The following is a 13,628-nucleotide window of genomic DNA, read 5'->3' on the forward strand; positions in this document are numbered from 1 at the left end:
AGGCAGCAGGGGCACCCATCAACCTCCCGAGACCAGGCGGTACCCGCCCGCCCCTCAGCCTTCACTCTCCCAAGGTGACCCTGAACTTCTGCCCATGGCCTGCCAAGCACGACCTGCCAGAAGCTCACATGGAGGCATGGAGGGGAGGGGAGGGGGCTCACAAAGCAGGCCTCCTGAACAGGGGGACAGGGAGCCACCCTGCTTCCCCACTCCCTGGGCATCAGCAGCCAGGGCATGTCCTCCTCTCAGGGCACTGCCTCTTGGGGCCCTTGCAGGCCAGCGCCCCTTAGCAGCCCCCACTACAGAGTGCCGGCACCCAGGGGGGTTGGGGTGTGTGTCAAGGTGTGGCAGCTCAGAGAGGTGTAGCAACAGGCCCAGTCACACAGGCACCGCTGGGGCCACCCTGTAAAAGCTTCTGAAAGTGAGGCTACAGTGGCCCTGTACGGGCACTCTGGGGGCGCGGGGGCGTGAGGAGTGGTGTGGCTCGGGGCATGGCATGGTGCGTGGCGGAGGCCAGCTTACCTGGAAGTCTCTCTCCTCCAGGATCTGCTGCTTCCACCTCAGGAGGAAGGCCGCGCACACGTACAGGTGGAAATGCGAGAAGCCCTCGGGCTCCGACTGCAAGAGAGAAGTACAGGCAGCGTGGGCAAGGGCGTGGACGTGGGCCAGTGCGTCAGCGTGGGCGCTGCCAGCCAGACCAAAACTGCAGGAGCCATGTGGCCACCTCACTGACCGCCCTGTTCCCTCACTAAACCCATCCCATGTACCTACCATGGTGGTGGCCTTTTCAGTCATGATCTCGCAGCCCAGGATGCAGCTCCAAAAGGGCAGGTGCTCTGTAGCCGCAGCCACGGCCAAGGGCACTGTGCCAGGCGGTCTATTACTGTCACCTCAGTGCAGACCCCGGAAACCACACCCACTGCACCCGAGGGACCCCTGGAGAGAGAGGCTGCACTGAGAGAGACTTGGCTGCTGGCTGCGGACCTGCGACTGCGTCCTTATCAGTTACCGATCCTGTCGGGTGGCAGTCTCCTAACTGCCCTGTCAGTCCGCAGTGGCTCCTATGGCCCCTGCAAGGGAGTGTGGAACCCTGCCCAAAGTTTTCTCTCCTTGTTGCCAGGGCAGCGCCTACCCAGGAAACACAGGTGACAGTGACCACGGGGGGTAGGGCGAGCCACAGCAGAAATACGGGGAGCCAAGTACGGACCTCAACACACCCCAGGAGTCCAAGTGTATGGGGACAGTGCTGGAAGCTCTCACCAGAGCCAGAGTCAAGTCTCACCACTCACAAACCCCCTTCCACGTGGGGTCAGGTCCACGGGTCTGAGATGGTAGGTTTGGTGGGAAGGGAGGGGTCACACAGATCAGCACTCCCTCCACCTTTGCCATCCCCATAGCCATGTCCTTCCCCACCACCGACTTTTCTCTCTCTCCCTCTCCTCTATATTGCCCCCAAGAGTCTGCATGACACCGGGACATCTGTGGGCAGAGATCTGCTCGCTGCCCGGGGACAGGGACTGGGCTCTGTGTAGAGGTGGTCCCCTCAGATCCTGTTTCTACATGGTGAGCAAGCAGTTCGAAGTTGCTCTGTGTCCCTGACACCATGGCAGACACGTGCATGTTCTAGGAATTGGTCACCCAAGTTTCCACATTTGTTCACGGTCTGCCTCCTTTAAGCACTAGCTTCTTGGTCATTCCCAGCCCCTTTTAGGGGTGGTTGCTTTTTCTTCTTACACCCTTGTTAGCCGGGAGACGGTGCATGGGTGTCCCTCTTCTGCTCCCGTAGCACAGTGGTCAGCACTGGCTGTTCCCCAAGAGGCCAGAGGCTCAGCCCACCGGTCACTCGGGGGCAGAAGTTGGAGCACTCTGCCCCTAAGAAGGGGCTGGGTCAGAGTGGATCTGACAGCAGTCAGGTGGCTCGATGTGACTTCCCTTGGGGCCGACCTGGATGGGTACAGGGAGCGGGGCCGTTCTCCCTAGGAGCTGCCGCTGAGGACAGGCCCCGGCCTTCTGGTTGGGACTGCATTAACTGCCCTCACTCTCTCCGCTACTTCCTTCCTTCTGCTTTCATTTCATCTAGCTTTTGGTTACACACACTTTCACACAGACAGACAGACACTTGTGTTTCTTTTTAAAGTCACCGGGCTGCCCTTTTTTCTAACCGGGGCTCCGTGACCACACTGGGCAGCCCTGCCCCGTCCTGCCAGGCAGTTCTGTTCTGTCGTGGGGTCAGAACCTACGGGCAGTCAGTCCGCTGTGAGCGGCCGTGAGTCAGCGTCTGCGGGCCCGAGGCTCACTGTGAGAGGGGTCCGCTCAACGGGAAGGGACTGATCTGCTGGCGTCTTTCCCTGGGAATTATGATAGATTCATCCATGCCCTGCCTGTACCCCCGCTCATTCCTTTTGATTTCTGGGCAGAACAGGGAGTTCCAGCCGCCTCCCCAGACCTCACAAACCCTGCTCAGTCCTCAAGCACTTTCTCCTTCCTTGAGCCAGTCAGGTGAGCTGCCCTCCTTCCGGGCCCTGGTGGTGCCAGGGGAAGGCTGCTGCCACAGGGCCCCATGGACTGTGGGCGCTGGGCCTTCCTCTCTGAGCCCCTCCAGCACCACGCTTCCAGGTGACTGGGCACATGGGCGGCGAGGGCTCAGCGTCCTTAGGGTGTTCTCTTAGGAAGGCTGTCTACATGCTGTTCTTTAACCGACGGGAGCTGGTCGGCCTGGGGTCAGCCCTCTCCCACCCCCTTTCCGGAGTACTGAGGTGGGGGCTCTCCAGGAGCAGATGTCATAGAAGGCGTCCCTTCAGACAGGTGTGACACAGGACCCTCTCTCCAGGGAGCCACGAGAAGCAGCTATGCCCTTTGCAGACAGGTGTGACAGAGGCTGCGCTCTAGGCGGATGTGCGGGAAGGCGCGCTCCTCAGGCAGGTATGAGGGAGGCGCTCTCCTGAGAGAGATGTGCTGAGAGCGGGTCTTTTCAGACAGGTGCCATGGAGGGCGCCCTCTCAGGAGAGAAAAGTGCTCTCTGCAGGCGGGCGGGGAGATGTGACTGAGGGTGGGTCTCCAGGGGAGGGGCTCTGCTGGGCGAGTTAGCGAGGAGAGATGGAGCGTCACAGCCTCACGTCAGTAGCTTATTTGTCTTCTGCGACTCAGTAAGTTAAATTAAAATAGCAATTTAATAAATAAAAATTTCATATCATAAATGGAAAATGGCCTTCTGCTTTAATGAAGCTTAACCTGGACAATGAATGAGGCCTTCCCTGGGAGCCGGGGGGGGGGGGGGGGGGATGGAAGCAGGAGGAGGGTGCTACAGGGAAAGCCAGCTGTGTCCACTCGGGAGCGGACTCCACCCAAGTCAGCCCACTGGCCACCACTTATCTGGCAGATGGGGCGGCAGGTGGAGGGAGTGGTGAGTGGGAGATTCCAGTTCTCCAGGGAAACTGAGCCAGTGCCTTAGAGAGACTGCAGGGGTGACCCAGAGCAGGAGTGTCAACAAGCACAAGCTCACATGTCAAGCTCACATGTCCCACGCACCCGTCACCCTGTTGTCCTGGTTCCAGATGAGCTGGCGGATGGGGACACCTGTGATTGGGACTCAGGCAGAGGGGACAGAGGGGATTGGCCTGAAAGCCCATTTCCCCCACACCTGGGCAAGAAGTCCTGCCTGGCCTGGGCTGCTCAGTCACCAGCAGCAGCGCCCCTTCCTTCCCACCCGCCCTGAGAGACAAGGGCGCCCGCCCCTCAGAGGTCTGGAAAGGCCCTAGATGGCCTGTCACCAGGATCACACTAGGGACACTCACAGAAAGAGGCTGAGCAGCCCCTCCCACCAGCGGCCCTGCCCACCTGACCGCTATCCCTCCCATGAGGCCTGAGTGGCTTTGCCATTTGCGTCCGCTGGCCCTCTAGTCCAGGAAAGAGCCAGCACTGGGTAACACAGCCACAGGGAGCCCGGGGTCTGGTCAGATGCCGGGCAGGGCACACACTGTGAGAGACGGCCTGCAGTTGGGGTGCTCTTGCAGAGCACAGAGCAGGAGGGACCCCGGGCTCTCGGATGGAACAGGGCACTGCCCTTCACAAGTTCCAAAGCAAAGCAATGCCCACCTGTGCCCACCCTGCCCTCCCAGTGCAGCGTTCACAGGGGAACACCAGGCCCTCACATTGTAATGGGCGATGAAGACGGTCATGGTGAGAACAACAAAGGAACAGGCGTCCTGCAAATCTTCACTGTGACCACTTCCCTGTGTTGATCAAGAATTACAGAAACAGTGAGGGCTGGCAACCAAGCCCACTGTGTACCCCAGGATGCTCCAGGGATGGCCAGCAGCCCCTCTGTACTCTGGGAAGAAGGTGGGCATGGGACTTCGATGGGCTGATGTGATGAACGCATCACTCATCACCGAGACAAGACCAGGAACTCCCCAGAGGGGGGGGGCCTCACCCTCGGGCCTTGGAGTCCTGCACCCTGAGGCTTACCCCCACAGCTCAGGGTGGACCAGAGTCAGCCTGGAGTCGGACCAGCTCTGTCCTGCTTGTCCTCCAAACACCCCCCTCAGTTGTACCCCACTTCTGCCTGTCCAAGTCGGTCTGCCTGCCCAGTACTTGGCCCTCTCACCCCAAAGCCTGAAGCCAAGGGTCATCTCAGGATCCTTCTTCCTCCAGAGAAGACACAGCAGACCCCTCCACCCTCAACACCCCCACCGTTGGCTTCCCAGGGTACACCTCACAGCATGGATGGAGCCAGGAAGTATCACAGCCCGCACAGCTCACTCTACTCTAAAATGCCCGTTAGGACGCTTCATGTAAGAGCCCAGATGCCATCACAGCCCCGCCTGGAGCGCCCCCCGCCAACGCCAATTCACTCAGACACGGTGTGGCCATCGGTGGCCCTCCAGTTAACTGCCCAATAAACCAGCCAGTGAAAACCCGTATCATTTCTGGGGCCCTCCAACCCCCAGGCCGAGGAGATAAGGGGTACTCTGCCAGGTCAGGCTCTGGGAGGCCCTTCCCTGCAGGGTCCTCACAGTGGGAGTGAGGGGAGCACCATGAGCCGGCAGACGCTGGGAAAAGCCGAGGGAGCAGCTGGTCCCAGAACAGAGACTCAACCCAGAGAAGATGCCAACTGCCTGCCAAAGTCAACGTCTTGTAAGCCAGGAGAGGCGGATTCGACATTGGATACTGAAGGACAAAGGACCAGGGATAGAAGGGGACTCCAAGGAGATAGAGGGAAAGGTACCACCTGAACATCAGGCCACGTGTGGCTATGACGCAGTCCGCGTGGATCCAGGGCTGGGGGAATTAACGTCTGGCTCAGAAACTTCCCCTCCTCCTGTGGGAGGTAGGAGGGGGCATCAAATGAGGAAGGGGGGGGCGCCTATCTGACCTCCTCTGGCTTCCCTGTTGCCAAGAGACATGCCTCTACCCTCCATCCTCCTTTATCTGCTTTTTCTGAACCCGCTGTCCCTCCAGGGCACTCGGCTCCATGCCGGATTCCACACTCCGCTGCAGTGACACTCACAACTCACAGACCCGCTCAGAGACGGGGTGCTCCAGCTGCCACAGACAGGTCCGTAAATCACAAGGACGCCCAGCAACGCTTGTCCTCAGCCGGCAGCCAAGCCGCTCCAGTCCTCTCAGCCACACGGTCCCTCTGCCTCTGCCTTTCTGGACCAGGAAGCCCACCTGGCCCCCGGTCTCACAGTCCCTGGGCCTCTGGCACCTCTGGTCTGGGCCTCGGTCCCTTTAGACAGAGATCTGCAGTGGGTTCTTCCCATGGTCCTGGGTTTCTCTCTCTGCTCCTGCTTCAAAGACGGCTCATCCTCACAGCCAGGGGGACAGAACAAAAACTGACCAATGCCCTCTATTTGTGTGACACATGCCCTCTTGAATAGTCCCACCCACTCATGTGGTACGAGTTAGAGATTCTCGCAAAGTCTCAGTATGATTTAATTCCGATCTTCTGCAAACTTCCTGAAGCCCTCTCGTAGCAGAGACAACAGGGTGTCTTCCTGGAGCAACCATCAGATCCCTGCCTCACACAGTAGACAAAGCCAACCTCCAGGGGGCACGAAAGCCAGGTGACAAGGCAGCGCCTGAGAAGCATGAACTTTAAAAACTGAGCCACTTGACCAAAGAAAAAACTTAAGTGCCCAGCAAGCGACCTGCCCTGCCCGTAATTAAGGTGAAAACGCAAGCCCTAGGAGAGGGGCTATTTGCAGTGCACATGACTGGCAAGTGGTCTTATCCAGAGTCTATCTTTTAAGAACACTTCTAAGAATCGATGAGAAAAAACAAACTCGCTAATAGAAAATTGGGCCAAGGCGATGGGCAGCCAGAGAAGTGGCCTGGCCTCAGGAAGACGTGGGATGTGCAGTGGAGCAGTAACGAGATGTCAGTTCCCATTTCTCAGAGAGCAGACAGGGAATACAAGGATAGGGAAGGGCCTGGAGGGGCCAGCCCGGAGGGGCCGGCCTGGCCCTCTTAGACACCTGTTGGGGGGTGGGGGCCGGGGACAAGCTGGCACTGTCTAGCTGATTGTTTCACGGTGGTGCGGGAGGCTGCCAGGGGCTTATTCCTCCAAAGTGGGCAACCTCTGCCTTCTTCCTTACCTATTCTTGGTCTGTCCATTAGTCTGAGTGACTAGAGAAGCAAATCCAGAGACACTCATCTAAGAGAGAGCTTTATAGCAAAGACTCATTGCATACGAAGAAAACGTCCCAGCCCCGTCTAGATCAAGTCTGTAAGTCCAATAGCAGCCCATAAATCAAATACTAGTCCAAAAATCACTCTTTAGACTCACGCAGACACGCACAATGATGCAAAATGCAGAAAGATCACAGGCTGGTGGGTGCAAAGTCTCGTGGATTCAACGGCGGTAGAAGCAGCATCTCAGTGCTGGCGTGGGTCTCCCCATGGCTCCTCCAGGTCTCTGCGTGTGACTCTTCAACAGGAAGGTGAAGCAGAGAGAGAGCTCTCCCAGGGCTCAGCAAGTCTCCACGTGGTTTGTCCAAAGGAAGACGAAGGCAGAGAGAGGGAAAGTTCCCAGAATCCTCATGAGCAGGCCACGCCCACAAAGAGGCATCATCAGGCTGTGACCAGACTGCCAGGATAGACCCCACCCCTACGCTTATTTATCAAGTTGACATGGAATTATGTAACCACCAGTCTGAAGCTCTGCTGAAATCTGCTCCCCAGAGATGACCCTGCCAGTACCTGAAATACTGGTCAGGTAGCTTCCAGCATCACAGCAACACACTGACAGGCCGGCAATGCCCTGCCACAGGCACACACAGTAGGGAGCACAGCAGAAAGCTCCTCAGAGGAAAGATGGTGAGACTGCCTCTCACACTCTGGACATGTGGTCAGGAGAGAGCAGGCTGCGGAGAAAGACAGCACGTTGGTAACACAGAGGGCCAGCAAGAGAGAGGATGGCGATGACGTGCAGGACTGACACAGTGGCCACGACAGCGGCTTCAATATAAGCAGAGTGGAGATGGCGCAGGGCCGTCAGCATCCTGTTCTGTCAGGCGCAGGACTGCGGGGCAACACACGCGTACTTGCGCTTATGCCCAGGCCCGTGCTTGGACACAGGACCCCACCCTTCCTCCATGCTGGTCATCCACCTGGACATGAGGACACTCCCCCGCTTACCTGGGTCCCCAGAGCATCAAGCACAGGGTCTCTGCTTGGAGGGCAACGGTGAACCACCATGAGGCCCCATGCTGGGCTCTCTGATGGCCCCCTGAGCCGCTGGTTCAGATCCACACTGCTCTGAAACTACTCTGACAGAGAAGCCAGGTTCCCAGAACCAACAGAGGGAGCAGAACATTCCAGAGGGAGGAGAATCTCGGGTGAGGCAAAGCGAGGGCAGCCACACAGGTCCTACAGCCAGGGAGAGATGGGGGCTTTGCAGCAAACTGTCCTGGCCCTGACCAGGCCTCAGCACACGTATGTACACACATGCACACACACGTGGGCGTGTGGATTCCACAAGGGATCCCCAAGGGGAAAGAGTAATAGCGAGAACCCCAGGCAACTAGCGGGGCCCCCCAGGCCCCTGCGTGTGGGCAATCCCATTTCATCATTACCAACAGCTGCCCCAGACACAGGCACACCAGCGTGCAGACCCCAATCCAATCACGTGGTCTCCGATGACCCCGGCCACATGCGCTGTCCAGAGTTAGTGCCAGGACTCTCAACAGGAGAGCTGCTGTGGTCTAGTTCAATGCGCGAGCAATCCCCTAGTCAGCCCCACGCTGGGCCTGGCAGCGTGCCTGTCCCCCACTTCCGTGCCCATGTCTGCCCACACTGCCCCCCTTCCCAGCCTTTCCTCTGCCCCAGACTCCGAACTCACTGCCCCCGAGCCCATGCCACCTCACAGAGACCCTCCGGGACCGGGAGAAGGCCCGTGGGTTTCGGAGGCTGTCACTCTTTACAGAGCAGAAAGCCTCCTGGTTCTCCCTCGAGCGGCTGGGGGCTTCAAATGGCTGGCTTTGTGGCCAGCAGCCCACCATGTAACCCATATGTGAGTCCAGGTGGACTCGAGAAACCAATCCATGGACGCCCATATGTGTATAGGAAAGAACCGCTGAACACAGAGAAAACACCCCAGCCCAGTCCATAAATCCGGTATTAGCCCATATGTCCGATACCAGTCTATAAATTCCTCTTCAGATTCACGAAATGCATGCAATGATGCCAAATGCAGGAAGATCACAGGCCAGTGGGTGGGAAGTCTTGTGGATCCAGTGGCATTGTAAGCATGTCAGTGCTGGCAGGGGTCTCCACGTGGCTTCTCTGGCTCCAGAGGTCTGGCTTCATCAGCCTCTCTCCATGGGTCTTCTCCACAGGGATGTCTCACAGGGAGTCAGTAGAGAGTCTCACAGGGAGTGAGTCTAGAGAGAGAGGGTCTCCCACCTCCAAGGAGGAAATACATGAGTTCCCAGAATCCTCAGGAGAAAGCCATGCCCACACAGAGGCCTCATTGCTGTATCCTGATTGACAGGCTAGACTCCACTCCTACAGTCTTAATCCTCAAATTGAGACCAGATTATGTAACTCCCACACCCACTATGCCACCAACTCAAAACCAAACCGACGATTCAGACTTGAGATCACATCTGCTGGAGCTGCGTTCTTCTCGCCCCACCTCCAGTGGAGCCTGGGACCAGCTGGCCCCTCCCTGTGACGTCACACCAATCAGTCCGGAGTCCTGCTGGAAGAGCGGATTTCAAAATGGGCACGAGCCATTGCGCAAGAGGAAGATCAAGCTCAGAAATCCCGTGGGCAGTTCTGCAGCGTCCCTGTGAGTCAGAATCGACCCGAGGGCAGTGAGTGAGGGGCCGGGTGCTCCAGGCGACTCTGAGCTTTCTCCAAGGTTGGAGAAGCCACCAGGAAACCCCCCTTCAGCCCTCAGCAGAGCGAGCCAGCCATTCCTGCATCTCTGCCGCATTGGCGGCTGGCCTCTTCCATAAGGGACAGCGAGGCCCAGGTGATCCCCATGCAGCCAGTGGTCCCACAGGCTCCAGCAGGGAGCCAGGTCAAGTGGAATTCCCTGCCTTCCTAGAGTCCATGCGCTCCGATGTGGACTACAGTCCACTGCCACTTGCCACCCTCGTTCCCCTTTCTGCCGGGCAGGATCCCCTCCCCGTGGGCTGTGACACCGCCCAGGCAGCTGGAGAGACCGTCCCGGTTACTTCTCTCTGGGGTCTGGCACAGGGCCTGGCAGGGAGCCTGTGTGTGTGTGTCCGTATACAGGAGAGCTACATCAAAACTAGCTCACACCATTGTAGAACGAGATAGGTCCAGTCTGTTCGTGCCAGGCTTCTCTGACTGGCAGACGTTGGCGAATAGGAAGCAGGGTGGTGAAGCGGAGAGGGGCGGGGAGCCACAGGCTGGTGTATGTAGAGGTCCGAAGTTGGGTGGATGAATCCACGGTTGGTCGTCTGCAAAAGCCTTCTGGGATCAGTAGAAAACATAACAAGAGATCCGGAGCCCCAAGCATGACCCAGCGTTGGTAGGAGGCGCAAGGCCAGAGGATGTCCAGCCAGCCCACCGAGGGCCTTCCTCTTTGTCACGGCCCCTCTACTTTCCCAACCACAATGTCCTTCTCCAGGGACAGGCCTTTCCTGACAACATATCCAACGAACGTGAGACCAAGTTACCTCTAAGAACTATACTTCTTCCAAGACAGGTTTTGCTTCTCTAGAGAACCCAATCTAACACAGGTTGAACCTCAGGCCCGGTGTTCAAACCCACCAGGTTCTCCGTGGGAGAAGGGTGAGGCTGTCTACTCCCATAAAGATCTAGTAGTCTCTGAAACCCCCTCAGGCCACTGTGGAGGGGAACCCACCCACGGAGGAGGTGGGTGTGGTTTGCTGGGGCGAGTCAGGCTTCTCCACGTGGACGACTGGCCTGCCTTCCTAAGCCAGGCTCGGGACGCAGCGCCACTGCACGCACCTCGGTGGGCCCGGATGTGGGGGTCAGCTGTGCTAGGGAAAACCTTTGCCTCCATCGTGGGGCCCATGGCACACAGCGCTCACGCCACGCCTCGCCGGCGCAGTTCGGGCGTCTGTCTGGTAACTCGCGGGATGACAAAGAAGAGTCAGAGTTCTTATGGTAATGGCAATATTTTGGATTGGGACTTCGTGTTTTCTCATTTCTGGGCTCAGGCTGTATCGTGTTGTTACAGTAAAGTGCCTCTCTTTAATTAACTCAATACATGTTTCCTTGAAAACTCATTTTTTTAATCTGCATATTACCACTTCTATTTGTTTTGCTCCTGCCAGGTCTGACTGGGAGAGCACTGCCCAGTCATTAACTCTAAACCCACGAAGTCACAAAAAACAAACAGAGGCCCCGTGTCTGCTCAGCCTCACGGCAAGCCACTAAGTTCAAGCAACCTTGCTGTTCGGAGCCGGTGATGTTGGAAGCTCTAGGACAGTGGTCCTCAAACGACACCGGCTGCTGGGGTCCCCGGGGCTCTCCTCAAGCTGATCTGGAAAGGGCCCTGGGACTTGCTTTCCTAACCAGTCACCAGGTAGAGCCCAGGGACCATCCTTGAAGAGCCACAGGGGTGCCTGCTGCCTTGTGACTGCACTGTCATCACACTCTACGTCATAGGAACTGACAAAGCCCTGGGGGCACAGCACTGGTGCCCTGAGCTGCCAGCTGGAAGGCTGCCGGTTCGAACCTGCTGGCCTGGGCAGTTTTGCCTTCTGCTGCACACAGGGTCACTAGGAGTCAGAGAGCCACGGGACCAGACCAAACACCAGCAGCAGCAAGTGCAGTCTGCAATCATCTTATCCATATGGCGCTGGCTTCTAAATGTTCCCTCCTACTGATCCACTGCTAGCATGGGAAACACAAGGTATTTCCTGCGAATAGCATCATATCCTGTATCCTTTTAACTTCCATTTAAAGGGGGGGGTTCCTTTAGAATCTTCACATGGGTGCTCAATGAGGACCATCTCAGGAGGTTCCAAGCCATCCCGCTAACCCTGTCCACCCTCAATGAGGAAGCTACTGCCAGCTCAATCTCGTGCGGTTCAAGTTCAGGCGGAGGCCAGCAAGCATGGCAGGGTGCCATGAGGGCTGTCCGGTAGGTCACACTCAAAGTCCCTGACTCACATGGCAAGTGGCCTCTAGACCCGTGTCCCCCAAACTCCTGGTGAGCACTTTAGCTTCTTCTCACATGCTCTGTGTCCCCAGCCTCCCGGGCAGCTGAGAGCTCTGAGGCACAGGCTGCTTCCTCAGGCCCTGCACCCTCACCGGCTTGGCCCGCCCGCCCAGCTGCAAGGCATGAAGGAGGCGGGGGACACAGAGCCTGGCTGGGCTCAGAGACCTCTAGGGCCCAACTGACGAGTGCGGCTTCTCTGGTGGGCCCCTGACCTCTACGAGGTGGCAGGGGCATGGGTGCTGCCTGGACAATGGGGTTGTCCCCCGTGCGGGGGCTGCTGTCTCCCGAGGAGCCAGGGTTCAGCTAGCTGTTGAAGAGAGTTCTGAAGGCGTGAATGACAAAATCAGGAGAGACCAGTCCCTGGAGAAGGACATCGTGCTTGGGAAAGTGGCAAGGCAGCGAGACGCGGAAGGCCCTCAGCAAGGGGGATGGACACAGTGGCGGCAGGAGCAATGGAGTGGACAGTGCAGGCCTATGCTATGTTCTGCTCTGCTGTGCACGGGCCACCCTGAGAACAGCAACAGAGTTAAGAGGGGCACAGAGAGAGCTGCCATTGCGGCTACACCTCCCAGCCTGCACCCAGAGCTGACCTGTCCCCCAGCAGGCGTGCTGAGCATTTGTCCTCAGGGACAAGATTTGAGCTCGATCTGGCAAGAGTTAAGATGGGAATTAACACAGGGTCAGCTGGCAACCCCCTCCGGGTTGTCATGGTGACACACACAGCCGGAAGTCATCACTCAGCCAGGCTTCTAGGCCAAGCAGGGTGGATATTCAAACAAGCCTCTCAAGGCAGGAAGACAATTGTCATGGTGCCCGCCACTGTCCAGGGCAGAGCAGGGCTGCCCCAGGGCTTTCTCAAGGCTGCAGTGGGCACATGCTAGACTGCCAACCGCAAGGTCAGCAGTTCAAAACCACCAGCCGCTCTGAGAGAAAAGGATGAGGCTTTCTGCTCCCATGAAGAGTTCCAGGCTCAGAAACCAACAGGGGCGGTTCTACCCTGTCCCATCAGACCGACAGGCATCACCCTGATGGCAGGGGGCTTCATCTTTGGGTCCTCACAGAAACAGATTGTTTCCCATCGTTACTGTAGCTGACAGCCTCTTCTTCCTCCTGCAGAGCGGCTGGGGCTTTGAACCACCAACCTCGTGGTCGGTTAGCAGCTAGCAGAAGCTCCCGTGGAGCATTGGTCACCTGAGAGGACCACCATCACGTCCCTTGCTTCAGAGTAAAGCCAATAAACAGGACGTCAAATCCGAATCACATTCTTTGACACCACACTGTGCGGAGGCCGATCCGACCCTTGGAGACACTGAGGACAGGGCAGAGCGGCCATAAGGCTTTACAGGACAGGAAACCTCGTCTTTAGCCCACTGAGGGGCTGCTGGGTTGGAACTGTTGACCTTGCCGTCAGCAATGAGGTGCCGCCAGGGCTCCCTTCTTTGAATGTTGTCAGGTTCCACCCGAGACCCGCCCAGCCCTGCTCCAATCTCACCACCGCTGCTGGGCCCGAGCCCACGGCTGCAGCCACGGTGTCCATCGTCTCAGCCATCTTCCTCGTTTCCGCTGCCCCTCCACTTTCCCAAGCACGATGGCCTTCTCCAGGCCCTGGTCTCGCCTGACATGGCCAAAGTCAAGGTCGCCTTGCTGGCTTCTAAGGGGCCTCTGAGCGTGTTTCTCCCAGGACAGACGGGTGTCCTCTTGAAAGCCCACGGTGCGGCCAACAGTGCTCGCCAGGACCACAGTTCAAACGCCGCGATCCTCTAGGCCAGTGGTTCTCCAACTTCCTCATGCTGCGACCCTTTCATACAGCCCCTCGTGTTGTGGTGACCCCTAACAAATATATTTTCATTGCTACTTCATCACTGTCGTTTTGCTACTGTGATGAATCGGGCAACCTCCAAAGGGGTCGCGACCCACAGGCTGGGAACGGCTGCTCTAAGGTCTTCCTGATTCCGTGTCC

General features: G+C 57.8%; 1 protein-coding gene across 2 annotated transcripts in view; it reads right to left on the reverse strand.

Annotated features, from left to right (window-relative positions):
* The window catches only part of TBC1D22A (TBC1 domain family member 22A), a 128,061-nt gene that overhangs the window by 9,919 nt on the left and 104,514 nt on the right, over positions 1-13,628 (reverse strand). For both annotated transcript variants that reach the window (XM_075553487.1, XM_075553486.1), the window contains one exon: positions 523-618. In XM_075553487.1, the coding sequence (XP_075409602.1) occupies positions 523-618 (96 nt within the window). The remainder of the gene's footprint in view (positions 1-522; positions 619-13,628) is intronic.

This window comes from Tenrec ecaudatus, chromosome 6 (assembly GCF_050624435.1).
Source record: "Tenrec ecaudatus isolate mTenEca1 chromosome 6, mTenEca1.hap1, whole genome shotgun sequence".
NCBI classification, from domain to species: Eukaryota; Metazoa; Chordata; class Mammalia; order Afrosoricida; family Tenrecidae; genus Tenrec; species Tenrec ecaudatus.